This window comes from Cygnus atratus, chromosome 1 (genome assembly GCF_013377495.2).
Source record: "Cygnus atratus isolate AKBS03 ecotype Queensland, Australia chromosome 1, CAtr_DNAZoo_HiC_assembly, whole genome shotgun sequence".
NCBI lineage: Eukaryota > Metazoa > Chordata > Aves > Anseriformes > Anatidae > Cygnus > Cygnus atratus.
The window spans coordinates 151,907,862-151,924,994 of NC_066362.1; the positions used below are offsets into that span (position 1 = coordinate 151,907,862).

At 37.8% G+C, this 17,133-nt stretch overlaps 1 protein-coding gene across 3 annotated transcripts in view; it reads left to right on the forward strand.

The window, feature by feature from the left end:
• Nucleotides 1-17,133, forward strand: part of TMTC4 (transmembrane O-mannosyltransferase targeting cadherins 4) — a 52,686-nt gene that overhangs the window by 12,897 nt on the left and 22,656 nt on the right. For all 3 annotated transcript variants that reach the window (XM_035557078.2, XM_035557082.2, XM_035557081.2), the window contains 3 exons: nucleotides 602-689; nucleotides 12,131-12,228; nucleotides 14,328-14,420. In XM_035557078.2, the coding sequence (XP_035412971.1) occupies nucleotides 602-689; nucleotides 12,131-12,228; nucleotides 14,328-14,420 (279 nt within the window). The remainder of the gene's footprint in view (nucleotides 1-601; nucleotides 690-12,130; nucleotides 12,229-14,327; nucleotides 14,421-17,133) is intronic.

Consider the following 17,133-nt stretch of genomic DNA (forward strand, 5'->3'; position numbering starts at 1 on the left):
TTGATGGTCCTGAGAATGCTCTTCATTTAAATAGTTTGGCACAGATCCAGAATACAAAGGTCCCGGAATGAGCTTCTGATTTTCCTATGTTACTACAGCTTCTGTTAGAACAAGATGCAGTTGGAGGTAGCTCTAATGTAATCATCAAGTAATATAACACAAAAAAACTGCTGGAGGGAGGCATTTCAGCAGGCTGGAAATTATTTGTTCGTTCTGAGTGTTTAGACTGCAATTTGAAGGCTGCCTTATATTCTGAAAGTAGACGGTCGTGATTTGTATTTCAACAGTTCTCAATTTTGCAGGGATTTGTAACGTTTGCAAAGAATTCTACGGAAAGGCAATGTAACCCAAAAATCTGATGAAATGGGACAGAGTCTACATTTTCTTAAATTGTCCTTTTTTTGTTTTTAAAATAGCAGTTTTTCATAAATTAAAGCTAAATTCTTTACCCGGCTAATCCTAAGCAATAAAAAAAAAAAACTACAGTGATAACTTTACGCATTCACGTTGTGTGTATATATATATGTATATGTGTATCTTAACCTCAGATTTTCTGAGAATAAAATCTGGTAATTGTAATTTTTTTCTTTTTCTTTTTAAGGTTGCAGGGATTGTTGGCAGAGCAGACTTACTATGTGCCCTGTTCTTTCTGTTGTCATTCCTTGGCTACTGTAAAGCATTTAGAGAAAGTAAGCATTATGTTTGCACCTTTAATTTTGTATTATATGTTTTATCTGTATTCATACATTTCAGTTAAGTGTAGCAAAACCGAAAATGTCAGCTGTTGTGGATTGAATCTATTAATGTTTATACAGTCTGAAAATATAAAAAAAATCTGCTCTAGCAGGTATTTAATTTTAGAAGAGCTAGAAGGGAATGTTGTCCCTAATTCCTGTTAAACACTAAGAATTTATTTCAAGGAAAATAGGTTTTGTACCAGGCTTATTTGTTAAATGGTTTGTTGTTTAGGAGCATAAAGAAATATTTTAATAAGTATTTTAGAAAGAAATCAGACCCGTGAATTTATTTTCTTAAATGTTTTAATATACTTTATGCCATTGTGTTGGGATGGCCTAAATGGGAATGAATTTTAGAAACCTTACTAGTAATTTTTTTAATAAACAGCAAAGATTGGTATGAGTAAGCCCTCTAAATCCCTGCAATATGCAAGTGCTGGCATATACATGTTGAATATAGTATTATTCATAGAGTTTTTGTAAGGTAACTGTATTATTTTAACATGGAAAGTTCTTTCTTAGATATTTTTTCAAATGAGCTTTTAAATCTGTTGTATCATCTGATCTGAATGCAGCTTGGCAGTTGAAATCCTGTTGTGGAGAAATTATCGTGGGAGTCTATTAAATAAGTACACAAGAATACATCAATTCACAGCTACAAAAACCTGTACGGAATATGCAGTCTGGTGTCTGAATGTGTTCTACCACAGGAAATAGGGGAATCATTCGGTGAACCCATGAAGAACTGCACTGTGAAGAGCTTTGTGTGATATCAGTTCAATAGGCATGGCCTACGATGTTTAACCACAGTTGGCAATTATTTAGATTAACAACACAGTCAAGGAAATGCAGAGCTTAGTGTAGCCTGAGGGGGGTGAGTTGGTGCACAGAGAGCTCTAAGATGTTGTGAATAACTCCTGTTAATTGAGTTTAGACTGTTTAGAACCACTGTGCTTATTTCTGCACTTGATATCATAAGTTTAAGTTAAACTGGGTCACTTCAAATTATATTTGTAGTAATTCCTGTTCACTTCTGATTATTTTTTCCACTCCTTTTCTTTGAGTAGATTTCCTTTCTGTCAACTGAACTAGTAATGTCTTGATGAAAATTGGCCCTGGGACCTTGCTTGCTCATTAATTCTTTTCTCACCTATTTTAATGGTTATGATTGTGCTTTGGATGTTTCTTCTGCCAGCACCAAATTAAATTAGACAAATTAAAATACTGGCTACGTGCTTTCCAGTTTGTTGATAGAAGTAGGCCTATGTGGCTGGGGTAATTATCTTGGTTTGAACAACTCAAGAGCCGAGTTGTTAGGAGGACCACTGGAGACTCAAAAAGGAATCTGTTTTGATCTGGAGGATATCTCAGGAACGATTAAGAATGTGATGTATACCCTAATAAAGGAATATTCTGAGTGCTTTAAAAACTTTTAAAGGCTAGTCTGATAGCTTTTAGAAGTCAGCATAATTTTAAAAGTGTTCTTGTACTAAAGTTCTTGTCATTGATACAGGAAAAAAGAAAATGTTATGAAGTCAAGATACTAAGCAGCACATAGTATTTTGTTTTTTTGCGTTGGATGCTATCGCATAATAGCATCAGAACTGTCTGTTAAGCAGATTTGCCATGGAGAACTATGGTCTGCCAGCATAATTGTGTCTTTTGTCCTTCAGATCAGTTTTCAATGTTTACTGTCGCCTTCACTACTTGGTTTTTCCTCAGCAACTTCTGAAAGGAGTTTCGACTTTCTTTGTATTGAAGAATTTGTATACAAGTTAGATAATTGTCTCTTCCAACAGCTGCTTCATTTTGGGTAGATTGATGACAATTTCAGGTTCTTGCATGTATCTGGCATCTTCTAAATGAGAGAATGAAAACTTATCTTCATCCAGCACAGTGGAGAGCACTAATAAGGTCTTAAGCAGATCTTGCACAGAGCCTAAAGGGAGGAGTCCAAGCTTCAGATTATTTCTTTCCTCTGAACCTTATGTGATTTGCTACAGGCCAACGAGCAGTGTGTCACACAACAGATATTTGGGTCAAATTTTCAGGTCAGAATGGTTCTCGTCTGAAAACTGACTTTGAAATGTCTGGGATGTTTCATTGCCCATCCTAGACGTGTCTTCCTAAATATGAAAACCATTAATTTGTAAACAGAGAGGTAAGTGAGTGTCTCCACCAGCAATTTTCCCACAAGCTTGATCTCCAGCCTCATAAGCCAGTTGCATTTCACCTTGTATCTGTTATGTATGTGGGTTTTCTCAGGCTTTATTTTTAAGTTTCCCTACTTTGTGACCTTCACCAGCTAACTTGGGCATGCAGCTTGAAAGCCTTTTCTCTCTGCTCTTTCTGTGTAGTCACTGGAAGGAGATAGTGACCATTGAAATAAGCCTGAGAGGGTGGGAGCTCATCTTAGGAATTTGCAGTCACCTTCTGGAGGTACCTGAATCTCTAAGTTGGATAGAAGCTTAGGAAGACCGGGCTTGGTACTTAGGGTAGCTGCAAAAATGGAGCAACCTAGGTTTCCTTTTATCATAGGTTACAGAGATATTTAGGTCAGAAGAAAACTCTGGAGGTCATCTCTGGTCTGACAGCTTAAAGCAAGGGTACTTTATAGATCAGGTTGTTCAAACAATTAGACAGGTGGGTGGTAAAAATCTTCCAAGGCAATTCACAGCCCTGCTAGGCAACCTGTTCTGGTGTTTAACTGCCCTCCTGAGAATAATTTTTTTCCCTTTATGTTCAATTGCATTTTACTTTGCTGGGCCTTGTGATTGCTGCATCATTTCCTTTCTCTGGGCACTTCAGAGAAGTCTGTCTCTGTCATCCCTATAACTTTCCTTCAAATAGTAAGACTGAAGTTGGATGCTTCTCAGCGTTCTCCTCTAGGGCAGGAGGATGGGGGAACCAATTCCCTCAGCTTCTTTTCCTATTTTGTACTCTCCTAACCATCTTAGGGGTTATTTGCTTGGACTTCCAGCTTATTGATGTGTTTCTTGAATTGGGTACAACAGTGCTTCTGATGTGGCCTCACAAGAGCTGAATGCAGAGGAACAACAACTTTCCCTCACCCCCAGGGTATGCTGCAGGTCACATAGCCCTGTGTACATTTAACCTTCTTCGTTGCCACGCTGCCAACTCTTCTTCAGCTTGCTGTCAGCCAGGAATTCCAGCTCCTATTCTGCAGAGCTGCTGCCTAGGCAGTCCCCAGGCTGGTCTGCTGTGTGCTGCTGTCTTTGAATTTCACGAGGCCTCTGTCAGCCCACTCCGCCAGCTTGTCTCAGTCCCTCCAAATGGCAGTCCTGCTCTTCACTATACTCATGTATCCTCTTGCTGAACCCCACCGACCACCACTGACAGTTTTGCTTTCTGTCGTTATGATCTCTTTTCTTTTGAGCAGGGAGGTTGGCCCAACCCATCAGGCACTGGTATGGACAGTAGTGTCTGTATAGTAGAGGCTGTAGGAAAAGGTAACCACGTATGAGGAAGTAGCTGTAGGCGAGTGTGACTTTTCAGTGGTTTTATTGTATTAAAGCAAGCGTGAAGCTTTACTGTTGGATGCCTCCGTTTTGATGGTATGAATATTCTTGTTTTGTTAACAATTCTTATAGTCATTCAAAAATAATAGGATGAATAAGGAGTAAAGACCTTTTTATCTGAGTTTAGCTGAGTTTGGATGTGCATGGATTGAGGGAGTCACAGCAGAAACCCTCTTAGTCCCAAATGGAAGCTGGTCTCACTTCGAGTATCGGTGAAGAGCAAGCATTTTAAAAATACACACGTGCAGTTTAAGGAACAGACTTAAACAATGTCCGTTAAGATGTAACAAAGAAAAAAATATCATTTCTTCTCTCAGAATTCAAAATGTTTTCCTTCTACTGGCAAAGTCAGTTATCCACAAGACTCAAAGTCTGCAATACTGCCAGGGCACATTGATAGTGCTAGTCCAAGTTAACAGTTGTTACTTCATCACTTTCAAGGTCCAACTGAGATGGTAATTTATCTTTGTGGTAATTTGTCTTAGTAAGAAGGAGGGGGAGAAAACAACCAGAAAACCTTCCGTGCATTCCACTGCATCAGGCTTTTGTTTCTAATCATACATAGCGGCTCTGTGAGGATCCCCCAGAAAAATAGGATCTAGCAGCTTGTTACACCATCCTATTTCCTTTTGTTCTGCTAGATTTGTATATATTAAAGGCACGTGTAACCCTAAATTCTGGGTAAACTGCTTGTGCCTTTGTTTCTGGATTTGGGTATGACATGTATATAGCAGTTAGGTGAGCAGCTTTTCACAGGCAGGAGGAGAACTATCAAAGGTGTTCTCTTTTAACTGTTATTAAACAATTATTGTTATTAATTGTTATTAAAAGCCAAGATAGCATGGCTCTTCTGGTATACTTAAAAGAAGGTATAACTCTAAACCATTCGGGATTTTTGGACTGTACTTGTATTGTCTTTAGAATACAGTTAACAAAACATGTTTGACATTGTTTTGCATTTAATGATTAACTTTGAATGTCATAGTAAAACAATCATTGAAAAGGTGAGTTCGTGCTGCTGATACAGTTATGTCCTCAGTAACAAACTCTTCTGTCTCCAGCAGCATCCTAATGTTATTAAATACATAGGGTATCTTAAGTCTTTCATAAAGAACCTGACTGTTCTTGCAGCAAGGCAATGTGAGATTTGTGTCCAGCAGAGTTCCAGAAATCTGTTTCACTAGGATAGATATAGTAATTGAAATGTCATCCTCGAAGTCTTCTCTAACAGCGATAAAAGACATAGAAGAGAGGCTTTTCAGTGTTTTTCACCTATTGTCTAAGTGAATAAATGTAAGATTTTTATTTTTATTTTTTTTGTCTTGAGAGTGAGGACACACAAAATGTCTGAAGAGTATTTGGGGGATACTTTGGGGAAGTATAAATAATACTGAAAACAAGTAGGAGATTAGAAAGGTAGAAGTTGCCAGACTGGAAAATTTCCAAAGGAAAATGATTTTTGTGAAGCCCAAGACACACTGCAGTTTGCCTGTCTGATGTGGTTTATTTGTGGCTTTGATGGATTTTTGGGCATACAGTTTCTTTTAGCCAGAATCCGTAGCGTTTTATCTTTTTTTTTTTCAAAGAGTATCAGCGTTTAACATACTATATAGGTTATAATTATGTTTTACTGAAGTTCTAAAATTCTCTTACTTTTTTCTTACATAGAGTTTTTAATGTTACCAGAACTCTGGTAGGATAACATTTATATTTGCAAGGAACTAATCTGTTGTTCTCATTCTGTCCGGCTGTTTTAAAAACACATCTGTGGGGACAAATCCACTGCATAGGCATTGGAGACAGCAAGAGCTGACAACTGTTTAGGTATGTTCTGAAGGGAATTGTGGGTTATTAACTTTGTTGAATTTTAATGCAGTATCTCTGGGAATTAATAAGGACTTTTAAAACTGCTGGAGTATTCATTTTGCCTTCCTTTGTCTTCAACCTTGACAGTGATCCAGTTGCATGTATTTGCCAACTGCATTGGTGATCTGAGTAATGTAAAATGTTGAGTTTATGATATTTGCTTCATGTGAGTAATACTTGGCATGGATCTTAAATAGGGGAACAACTGTGTGCTCATATGCTATGACTTCTAAAAATGACTTTGTACTTGGTTGTGTGTTTCTGTTTTGTTCTGTTCTTTGTAGTCTTCCATTAATCATCTGCTAGTTCATTGCTAATATAATGAAACATGCAAAGTAGGCTGTAGCAATGAGTTTTGTGAATAGTGGAGGTTTTCCTTTAGTTTGGAAATGTGTAAGTCTTCTATGTGAAAGACAGTACTGTTCAGATAAGGGGTAGTTTGTTAGCTATTTTGCAATTGATCAAGAGGTATTTACTACTCATAGAATCATTAAGGTTGGAAAAAACCTCCAAGGTCATCTGGTCCAACCATCCCCGTACCACCAATGTCACCCACTAAACCATGTCCCTAAGCACCACGTCCAACCTTTCTTCGAACACCCCCAGGGACGGTGACTCCTCCACCTCCCTGGGCAACCCGTCCCAATGCCTGGCTGCTCTTTCTGAGAAGAAATGTCTCCTCACTTCCAACCTGAACCTCCCCTGGTGCAACTTGAGGCCATTCCCTCTAGTCCTGTCACTAGTTACCTGTGAGAAGGGGCTGACCCCCAGCTCCCCACACCTTCCTTTCAGGTAGCTGTAGAGAGCAATGAGGTCTCCCCTGAGCCTCCTCTTCTCCAGACTAAACAACCGTTAAACATTTGGGCCCTGATTTTTTTCAACTGTGTGCCCAACTGTTCATGTTTGAATGCATTGGGAGGGCGGAGTTGCATGTGGAAAATCTATCCTTTTATTCTTTTAGTGGGCAAATGAGAAACCATAACTTTTTTTGTAGAATTAGCACTAAATTTTGTTTGTCCAAGATAGTATAATTTAGGGTTAGATGATCACTGTACTGTAGCCTCTATGTAATGAGTTTGAGGTACTTGGCGATGTTTAGGAATGCCATTTGCTATTGTAGTTTCATTATTAAGTGAAATGCTGAGCTGCGCTGCAGTAGTATGTACATTCGGAGAATTGGAGACACACAGGGAGATCTCAGGCTTAAGTTAACTCTAACAATGGATTCTTACTTTATCTTCTAAGGCTAGGGAATTCTTCCTGCTCTTTATAGCAATGCACTTAAACATGCTTAAATGACTTCTTGAACTGCTCCAAGTTTTCACCTGGTTACACCCTAAGATGCTCAGTTGGCTTTGAGGGAGGAAGTGCTGAATGCCTAAATGTCTGACTTGATAATTATTGTTCTGAAGTGCTTGCTATGTTTTGTTTTGCTGTTGCTAGCTTGACTTTAAAACTAAGCTTGGTACTCTAAACATGTAGTATTTTTCTTCATATCCTGAACTTACTAGGAATTTGTATTCATTGACTTGTGGATTTAGGACAATGTGAGATAAGGTCTCTCAAAAGAAGTAGGATTAGCATCTAGGAAGGCAGAGTTGAGGGGTACCACAGTAAGCATATTGCTCATAAATTTAGGATCAGTTGACTCCACGCTGTAAAACACTTTCCTAGAGCAATTCTGCAAACACAGTGCTTATACTTGAGTTCAGCAGCCTGAGTGGAGGAGCCCTCAAGGCTTCTTCATGTCTTACACAGGTATTTCTTTGGATCCCCTTGACTTTCAGACTCAACGTACTGGTGAAGTGGGGTCATTGAAACACCCTTTTTTGTTGGTATAGAAACAGTGTATTTTTCCAGCTTAAAAAAAAAAAAAAAAAGGCAAGTGCTCTGTTTATTTGGCGTGCTTACAATCTTGTCCATCTGTTAGAGTGGCACAATGCCCACTCACAATATGGTGTACCAGTTTCAACTAGGTGCAGGTGCCAACCAAAGATTGGTTTCATTTTCTAACACAAGATTTTTCTGGTGGGAAGCAGTGCCATATTAGGGGAATGTGCTTTGTTAGACTGATTACTTCTGTTGGCATGTGTGTATCTTATAATAATAATTAGCACTTTTGTAGTGCTTTACATTTTCAAATCACTGTTAAAAATTGCTTGAAGACATTGCTGAATGCCAGTCTTTTGTATCTATTTTTCAGTCCTAGTTTAGTACCAAGATTTCTGCAGTGAGGATATGGGGGGTGTTTGTGCATATTGACCCAGGCAAAAGCACAAGATAAAATATTCCTTAATTAAAATGTTCTTTCTTTGAAGTTTAATCACAAACTGATAATTTTTTATAATATTACAGTTCTATGTATGACTGTATTGACTTTTTGAGACTGCAAAATAAAGGAACTGAGATTACGGTTTTGGGAAGGAGATCGTGATGCTTGTTTCTCATCTTTTAATGAATGTATCTATGGAATTGTGGTTTGTTTTTTTTGTTGTTGTTCTTTACCATCTTTTACTGTATTTGAGGGTTCCTACATAAGCTTGGCTACACCTTACATGCTGAGACATTTCTGGCATCTGAGACTTGAGATGTTAACAACACAAGTCAGTTTCTGTACAACTTTGAACGTGTGCCTATTGAATAGCATTTGATTATCAGTTTTCAAGACCATTTCTACAGTTTGTCAGAGGAATTCTGACTTCTCCTTAATATGCTTTGTGGCCATTGTAGCCTGGCAACACTTCTGGACCTACTCAGAATATTCCTTATTCCATCATCCAAATTTTTAAAAATACCTAATAGAGCTAGATGAAAGGAAGACCCAATCCAGCATGTCTTTTCCCATTTTGCACAGTGGCCTAGAGTCTTAGTGTAGTTTTACAGCTGTTACTTTTATCCATTCTATAATTTCATCCACCCCCTATTATTTCTTGCTTATTTCACACTGTCTCCAGTGGCATTCTCATGCCTTCCTGAAGTCAAGGTTTACAGGTTTGCTCTCATCCAGAAAGCCCTCTTTGCTCTCCAAGTCAGAAAACTATACTTGATTTAAGCAGCTGTAATATGTCTTTGGAAAACAACTAATCATATCCTTTTGTTTTGGAGACTCATCTAGAAAATACTTTGTGTATTTTTTTCTGGACAATTTCAACCAGTCAGCTTGGCTTTGATGCTTTAGCTTTACTTTTCCTCTCTCTTTTACCCTTCAGTAGTAGACATGCAGGCATGACGGGGTTTTTTGGTTGTTTGTTTTTAACTCCAAGCTTCTGGAATTTCATGCATTTTGCATGATGTCTCAGAGGTAACAGTTGAGATTACTCTGTGGTGTATAGGACCTGTTGGAATAAATGTAATCAATTGCTGTAATTTAAAACAGATTAACTTCCCTGTAAATTCCTTGTTGTTGTTGTTCACTGTTCTGCTTCTATTCTTGCTCCTTTCCTGATGATTTTGTGTAAGCCATCTAATTGCAACTGACCTCTATGTGAAAAATGAAGCAAAAAGGCACAGAACACTTCTATTTTCTTGGCAATGTCCATTTTCTTTCTCATTGAGTATTGGAATAACTCCTCCTTTACATAAATTGTCTTTTTTCCTTTTATGATGCAGCTTTTATGAATTTCATGCTGCATGAGTGCGCTATTGTTATACTTGTCCTTGATAATTTGAACTTTTTCTCCCTGTTGCTTCTCACACTGCAAGTTATCAAAGCATTTGTGAATCACTGTGTTGGTGTTTCTTTGCTGTATATACTTCCTACCAACTTCCATGTTAACATGGTCTTTGTTTGTGCTCAGACATCCCAGCTTCTCTCCTCCAGAATTTGATTGTGGGAAGAAGAACCCTCTCACCTGAAGAAAGTATACTTCAGTAAACTCAGTGAAGTCCACTGACTTTGTTCAATGTTCTCCCTTTCACGCTTACTAGGAATGAGTGATTGTTATTTTGTCATCACAGTCGATTAGCTTGCCTTCTATCTTCACCTCCTGCCAACTAGTTTCTTTCTACCTTATATAAAAAAAAAAGGAGAGATTTCAAAAACTGGATGAGCAGTCTTGTGTTGCAAGCAGTCTGAAGAATTGAAGGTCTTCAAGGGATGTATTTTAGGACAGATTCCTTTTATTCTTAGCAAAGCTGATATAAAGAATTTTGAAGCCCCGTTCTCCATGAACTGTGTGCGTATTGCAACCCTGAAAACCCTCAGTTCTGTATATGTGATGTGAATTAGAGTTTGCTCATTGCTTTTTTTTCAGTTACAACTAAAACCTCTTTAGTTTAGCCATTATATATTTTGTATTTCCATGTTTTGTTTTGGTATTGAAAGGTGTATGACTTCTTTCCTTCAGGAGGCTTTCTTTTCAGTTTATAACATCTGCACCTCCAATATTAACTCTGTCCTCACCTGCAAGGACATAATTTGGGATGGAGGGAGGAGGAACAAATGCTCACTAGATTTTATTGCAATGAATTTCAAACATCTTAATATTCACTTTGTTGAAGCTTTAAGTCTTCGGTAAGAAACGAGTGCTTCTAAAACTTGTTCCTCTTCTTCAAATCTTCTGCTGTCTGCTACAAAAGAAGTGGTCTGCCTCAAAATGAGAGAGGAAGCCAATGAGCCAACGTCAGTAGATCCTCAGACACTTGTGATGGTTCGTATCTTACTTGTCAACAACTGAGTTAGTACGCTAATTTCCCTTTATCATCAGTGACAAGCAATAGCTGCTTCTCTGAACTGCATTTAAGTAGGTAACTAGATCCCTAAAGGGTTCTCCTTCTTTCAACCAGTTAGAAAGGAAGCCTGATGTTGTGTTCTATTCCATTCTGTTCTCTTCTGTTCTGTTCTCAGGTGCCTCCTTCTGGTGAAGTAAATCTTATTTCTTCCATTTGCCCTCTGCGTAGACGATTATTGCAGTTCTGTTTAAGTGCTGAGGGTCCAACCTGCAGTAGGAAAGAACTGCTCTAGAGATCAGGGAGAATAAAAAAGGGGTTCAGTCGATGAATACAGAGTTCAACTTTTGTTTTTTTTCACATGGCAAATGATTCTTGTGATGCCTGTAGAGCTCATGTTGCTTGAATTGAGAAACTCTCTCTGAATGAGCTGAGTGTTTCCCTCTTGCTTGCACCTGTGGAGTAGAGGTTGTGACAGACATGTTTTTATGTGAAGTACCCATGTACTGTGTGTGTGATAGTACCTTGGCTGTAGTCAAGCTTATTGTTATATCAGACTCAGAAATGCCTGCTTGTAGTGCCCAAACTCAGCTACATGGTGCAGTCTTTAAAGACTTTTTTTTCTACTAGAAGCTGTAGCTACTCTTGATCTCTTAACCCCAGAGTTCCTCACCCTGCTGTAAAACTGCAAGAACTAACTGCTTCTCTGATCAGATGCTGAAATTATTGAGCTTCGTGGCATTCCACAGCAGTACTAATGAAATGACATATAGCGCTTGCTAAATGTAGCAGCCCTGGAAAAGCAGCTCATTGTGCCTTTGTACATTAGGCTACTGTTAAAACAGTTTGTGTGTGGTGCTGCTTCATGTGTAACCATTAGAAAGAATTTCTTGTTCCTGTGGTAGCTCGGAGGAGAGTGGCCAGTAATGATAGAGCTGTAGCTAAGGATGATAAATGAGTCTGAATATTGGGAATTAACCTTTTCAGATGATGAATTGTGAAAACTATATGAAGCTTCTGCCATTCTAATTAGTCTGGCTAAGACATCTAGCAAACGGGGAGATTTCTAATGTCTCTGAGAATAGAAAATGACTGCAATAAAAGGACAAATGCCAGCATATTGCAGGAGGTGCCCAATGCTTTTCAAGTCTGTAATGTTTTTCAAGTCTGTGTATCCAGATTTTGACTGATATAAAAGATTGTGAGATTAAATGCTGGTTGTTTGTTTTTGTTTTGCTTTTAATTCTAACTTTAATTTAAATTTCTAACTTTACCTTTAAATATATAAACCTAATGTTATGGTATGCTTTATTTTGACAGATAAGGAAGGACATCATTTTTCTGTGTTCTGGGTGCTGGTGAGTGTTCTCCTAGGTGCAGTAGCCATGCTGTGCAAAGAACAAGGAATTACGATACTGGTAAGAATCCTCTTGTTGACTGATTTTTGACCTTAGCATCTGTCAGCTGCAGTTGTAAAGTCTACAAGGATGAATCTTCTCCACAACTAATTTCGTGAACATCTTTTTGTTCTGTTCAGAAAACTAGTTAATGTTGACTAAAAACAGTATTCCGGTAGAGCTCTCTTGATTGTATCCCAGCCAACCTGCTGGAATTCGTTTTATCTTTTGTAAGCAGTTTGCATGTATCTGTTAACTTCTTGCAAAATTTAAGATTCACGGTGTTAGTTTCACTGTGTATCACATTCATTGGCCTTGGTTTTGAATGTATAATTGTTGAGGTAGTGGGTCTACAAACATCTCTCTGAAGTCTATGAACAAAGACGTAACTGGAGGAGACTGTTTTTTGGAAGCTCCACCCTCTTGCTTTTTTTTTTGAACATTCCTAATTATAAGTAGGGTAATTGTTTGTATTTCTAATACTGAATCTCTTCCTTCCATCTCTTATGTAAACAGCCTATGCAAACAGATGTACTTACTTTTCATGTTCCGTTTACTCTTGGTTTCTGTTATTGAAGTGAAGATAGTCTGATTTGGGTGATCCAGTAAGCCACCTGTAATGCTACATAAGTGATTTTCACCTTTTGCATAGTTGTATATCTGTATAAGTAAATCTGATTTGTAGCTTTAATTGACGTAGATAAAGCAATCAGAAGAATTATTTGCAGCAAGGACCTTCTCAGCCTTAGAAAAAATTGTAGAAGAAATTACTGAAAGCATCTTGCTGTAGGACATTATTTTTTGATAGACGCTCACAGGCTGATGTATTTTTCAAAGGTATCTGTGAGGAAAACAAGTTCTCTTAAAACATAGTGTGATTATTTCTTCTAGTGGTATGAAGTAATTATTTGAGCTAGCAGACACAGAATTGTTATTTGATCTGGATTTTTTGTTTGCTGTTGCATTGCTAGGGTGATGATATTTATCCTTGAGTTGAAGGGTAAAGGTCAGAGGGATGAAGGGATAAATCACACATTAAAAAGATTCCTTTGTAGGCTGAATGTATTTTTCAGCAAGATTCTTGCTTTCCTACTTTCCCAATCTTCATGTAAGTGAGCCATAAGCCTTGTAACTGCCAGCTGATCTCTCTATGTGGAACCATCCAACTCTCCAGCCTATCTTCTCTTTTCTCCCTTTGACTGTTGAAAAGAGACTTATGGCCTCCCAGTGTCCTCACTCTTTGCCTTGCCAGGTGATATTTTTACTGACTTTTTTTTTTCCCCTTTTAGTTTACAGGACATTGAGGTAATTTCTGAAGGTATTAGGATGTAGGCTAAGTATTCATGAATTGTCATGGTTGGTGATTGCTGGGACATTGAGGTTGGATTTTACTGGTGACCTCAACAGAATTATCTCATTGACCTCAAAAGAATTACCTCTGGATATATTTTTAGTTTCTGTGGGGGAAATATGTGCAAGTATAGTCTAGCAAAGAGCTGAATATCCTCTAGTTTTATGCGTAGTGGCTGATGTTACATAGAACTCTGCTTTTCTTTTTCAGTAACTTCCACTGTGTGTATTGATGTAATTGCAAGAAAAGAAAGCCTGATACCCATGTAAAATCTTTCTCAGCCTTTGCTTGTTGTGACAATTTACGTACCTTTTAATATTTTTGAAACCTGTCAGTCAAAAGATACCATGCTGCACAGCAAAAAAAAAAAAAAAAAAAAAGGCTTAAAGAAACTCCACCTTACTTGGACAGAAGCTTTACCTCTTGACTGCAGCATTTGCACTGCAGAACATTTAGGCAAGAAACGCTGTTGTAACCATACATATGGGGTGTAGCTTGCTGGTACGTGGTATCCCCGGTATATCCCGGTATCAGATGTGGCAGGAGCATACACATTACAATAATGTGATGTTCTACTCATCTGAGCTCAGGTTGTTAATTTCTTATTCTGCCATTGTTACTAGCAAGGTATCTATTATCTACTTGTTTGAAATCAGAATTAAGATATATGATAGCTCATGGTAGAATCGGAATATAAGGTGCATTTCTTAAAAATTGGTTTTGGGTAGCTACTTCATCTTACGTTCTTACTTCTATTTTGGTTGCTTAGGGTTTGAATGCAGTGTTTGATGCCATGGTGATTAACAAGCTAAATGTTTTGGAGTTCATTCAAAAGTTACTACGTAAGGACAAGTTACTGGAGGTGAGTCCTTAGAGGTTTTATTCATTCTTGCTATTCAGACAGTCATGTACTAAAAGACAAAGATAAAACTTCTGGCAGTTTTGTTTTTGCTGAGAATTAAAGAAAAATGAGAGGTATTTTCAGTCAGCTAAGTAAGGCAGTGGGCTGTGACATCTTCTCAACGTGAGTGGTAATGGAATAACGTTAGAAATGCATTGAATACAGAAATCCATTCCATGCTTCTCTCAACAATATCTTAAAAATTCCATGCTTCTCTCAACAATATCTTAAAAATGTGGTGTGGAAGAGCTGACTGCTTGATGCACAAGTTCTGCAGGGTCAGAAGCTAGAATATGAGCTACCAAACAGGAGACAGTTCCGAGTAGCCTGGGAACTTGAAAGTAAAAATATTTAAGCACAAATAGTCACTAAGGATTGAATTTTTGACTTTTGTTGGTACTGCTCTATCTAATATTGGCTCAAGTGGAATGTAACACCTAGTATTTGTTGTGAGATTGTGATCATAAGCAAATCACAGAAACATTCATCTTTAGGTGAAGAATTGGTAACAACCAGATAAACAGCCTTCTAGAACATCACTGCTGTTGAACAGCTAAACCATTTGCCTCTCCTGTGCAACCTTCAGCAAGGCAAAGGAATATTCATTGGAGCTTGCATTGATCAGTGGTTTCACTGTAGACAAGTCTTGCTCATATTTCTGAGTAACAAGTCCTACGGGACTTTTAAATTCCTTCACAAAGAGTGAAACGGAAATGTTCTTGAAGAGCTTTGTGGGGAAATCAGTGAAATTGGAATCTCTAGAACTGAAACAATAGATTTGGGCAAGAATGGCTGAGGGATGGAGGAGTACTTAAGGCAGCAAATAAGAATGCTGAAGAATTGAGTTGTGTAATGGGACTAATATCAACTAGCATGAGGAAAAGGAGGAGTCAAGAGCTGTAGAGGATTAAAGCAGATCAAGTTCAGAATTAAAGTGTTGGAAATGTCAGAGGTGAACATTTTTTGGAGGATTACTCTTGAAGCATGAATAGCTCAAAGCATTGTGCTTCTGTTTTGTGACTTTTAAACAGTGATGAAAAAAACAGTGAAGAAAGCGTTGTCTTTTTTTCTTATTTTAATAGAAGTAATTAATTTTAGCTCCTACCAGCTACAAAAATATGTTCTGGTCTTTTCACTGAATTGTATTTAAAGTTTGTTTTGTTTTGTTAAATGTCAAGTCTTAAATTTTCTTACTTGCAAATTTTTTTCCTCTTGATTTGAGAGATAGGTTTCAGTTTCATGCCAGATGTCAGTTAACTCTAAATCAAAGACTGTAAGACATACGGTAATGCTTCTTCGACTTTTTAAATTCTGCTTACTAAGAGATTTTGTGATTTGTGAAATGTGACCTTTGAGGAGCTACATGTACTGTTAAATGAAATGAAGTCTGGGATAAGAGTTTTAGTTTAGTTATTCTGTAATAAGACATAAATTGTAACTATGCTGTTTTCCTTCATAGCACAATTTTGTTCCAAAAACAGTGTTTAGGAATGATTTCCATTGTATTGACTTTGGCTGCTGAGATGTGCAAATTGGAAATAGCCATTTGAGCACAAAGGCTAGCTTATGTAAAATCAACAATACAAACTTGTTTCCGTAGGCATTCAATTAAGTATTTTATGATGACTTTGTTGTCAGCTACAAATATTAAAAACCCATCTGATAATGCTTTTAAACTTATTTTTCTATCATTTTAGAGAATAAATACCTTCAGCCAGGACGTTGTTGGATCTCTTACTTTATGCAACAAGCCTATTTTTTTCTTAGACCTCAGAAATAAGTAATATTGATCTCCTAAATAATTGCATATTGCAGTCATAGGTAATAATAATCAGCGTGTCAGCTGCTATGGTGAACATATAGAATTGATCATGTATAACTATCCGATAGGTTTTTAAAGATAATAGAAATATATCAAATTAAGGAAGGAAGGTAGGGATAAACGAGAGCCAAAGGTGGAGATCACGTGACCATATTTTTCAGGATCCAGTGAACTTTTACATGGAAAAATCCACAGTTTATCAACATTTTCCTCTTCAGACGTGTTCAGTGGGGAGGGAAGTGACCCCTCGTTTCAGAGAAACTCTCACTTTCGATCTTCTGCATCTCTAATGACTTACCGAGGCTGCATAGGTTAACTTCAGCCATCAGGTTTCAGGCAGCTCTAAGGGAGTCCCTACAGCACTGTAACACAGGGACTGGGAGAAAAGCTAGGTCCTTCACTTCCCATCCGAGTTAACACTTGCTAGCTGGGTAGGGTGCTGGAAGACTGGGTTTGCATTTGAAGTTGTGACGTGGGTATCATTATAGTTCATGATTTTCTTTCCAGACTCTGGAAAAGGGTGAAGAACCTCTGTGGCACACAACGGTGTTTGTTTTTCTTTGGTTGTGTTTTTTTCATTTATGAAACAGGTGCAAGCATGGAGAAGAAGAGTTATAATTCACAGGGAAGAAGCGGAAGTCTGTAAAATTTAGCTTCTATAACATCACTTCTCTGTGTGGACTCCAGATTTCTTGCCTTTAAGTGAATTGCCTTCTTTAGACCCTAATGTGTATGTTATGAAACCTGTAATGTAAATCAACTGAGTTAATACTATAGATAAAACAGGATTATTTCTTTTATAGCTCCTGGATAATTTTAACCTGACCAAAGTGATTTTGGTGCCTGTGTGTC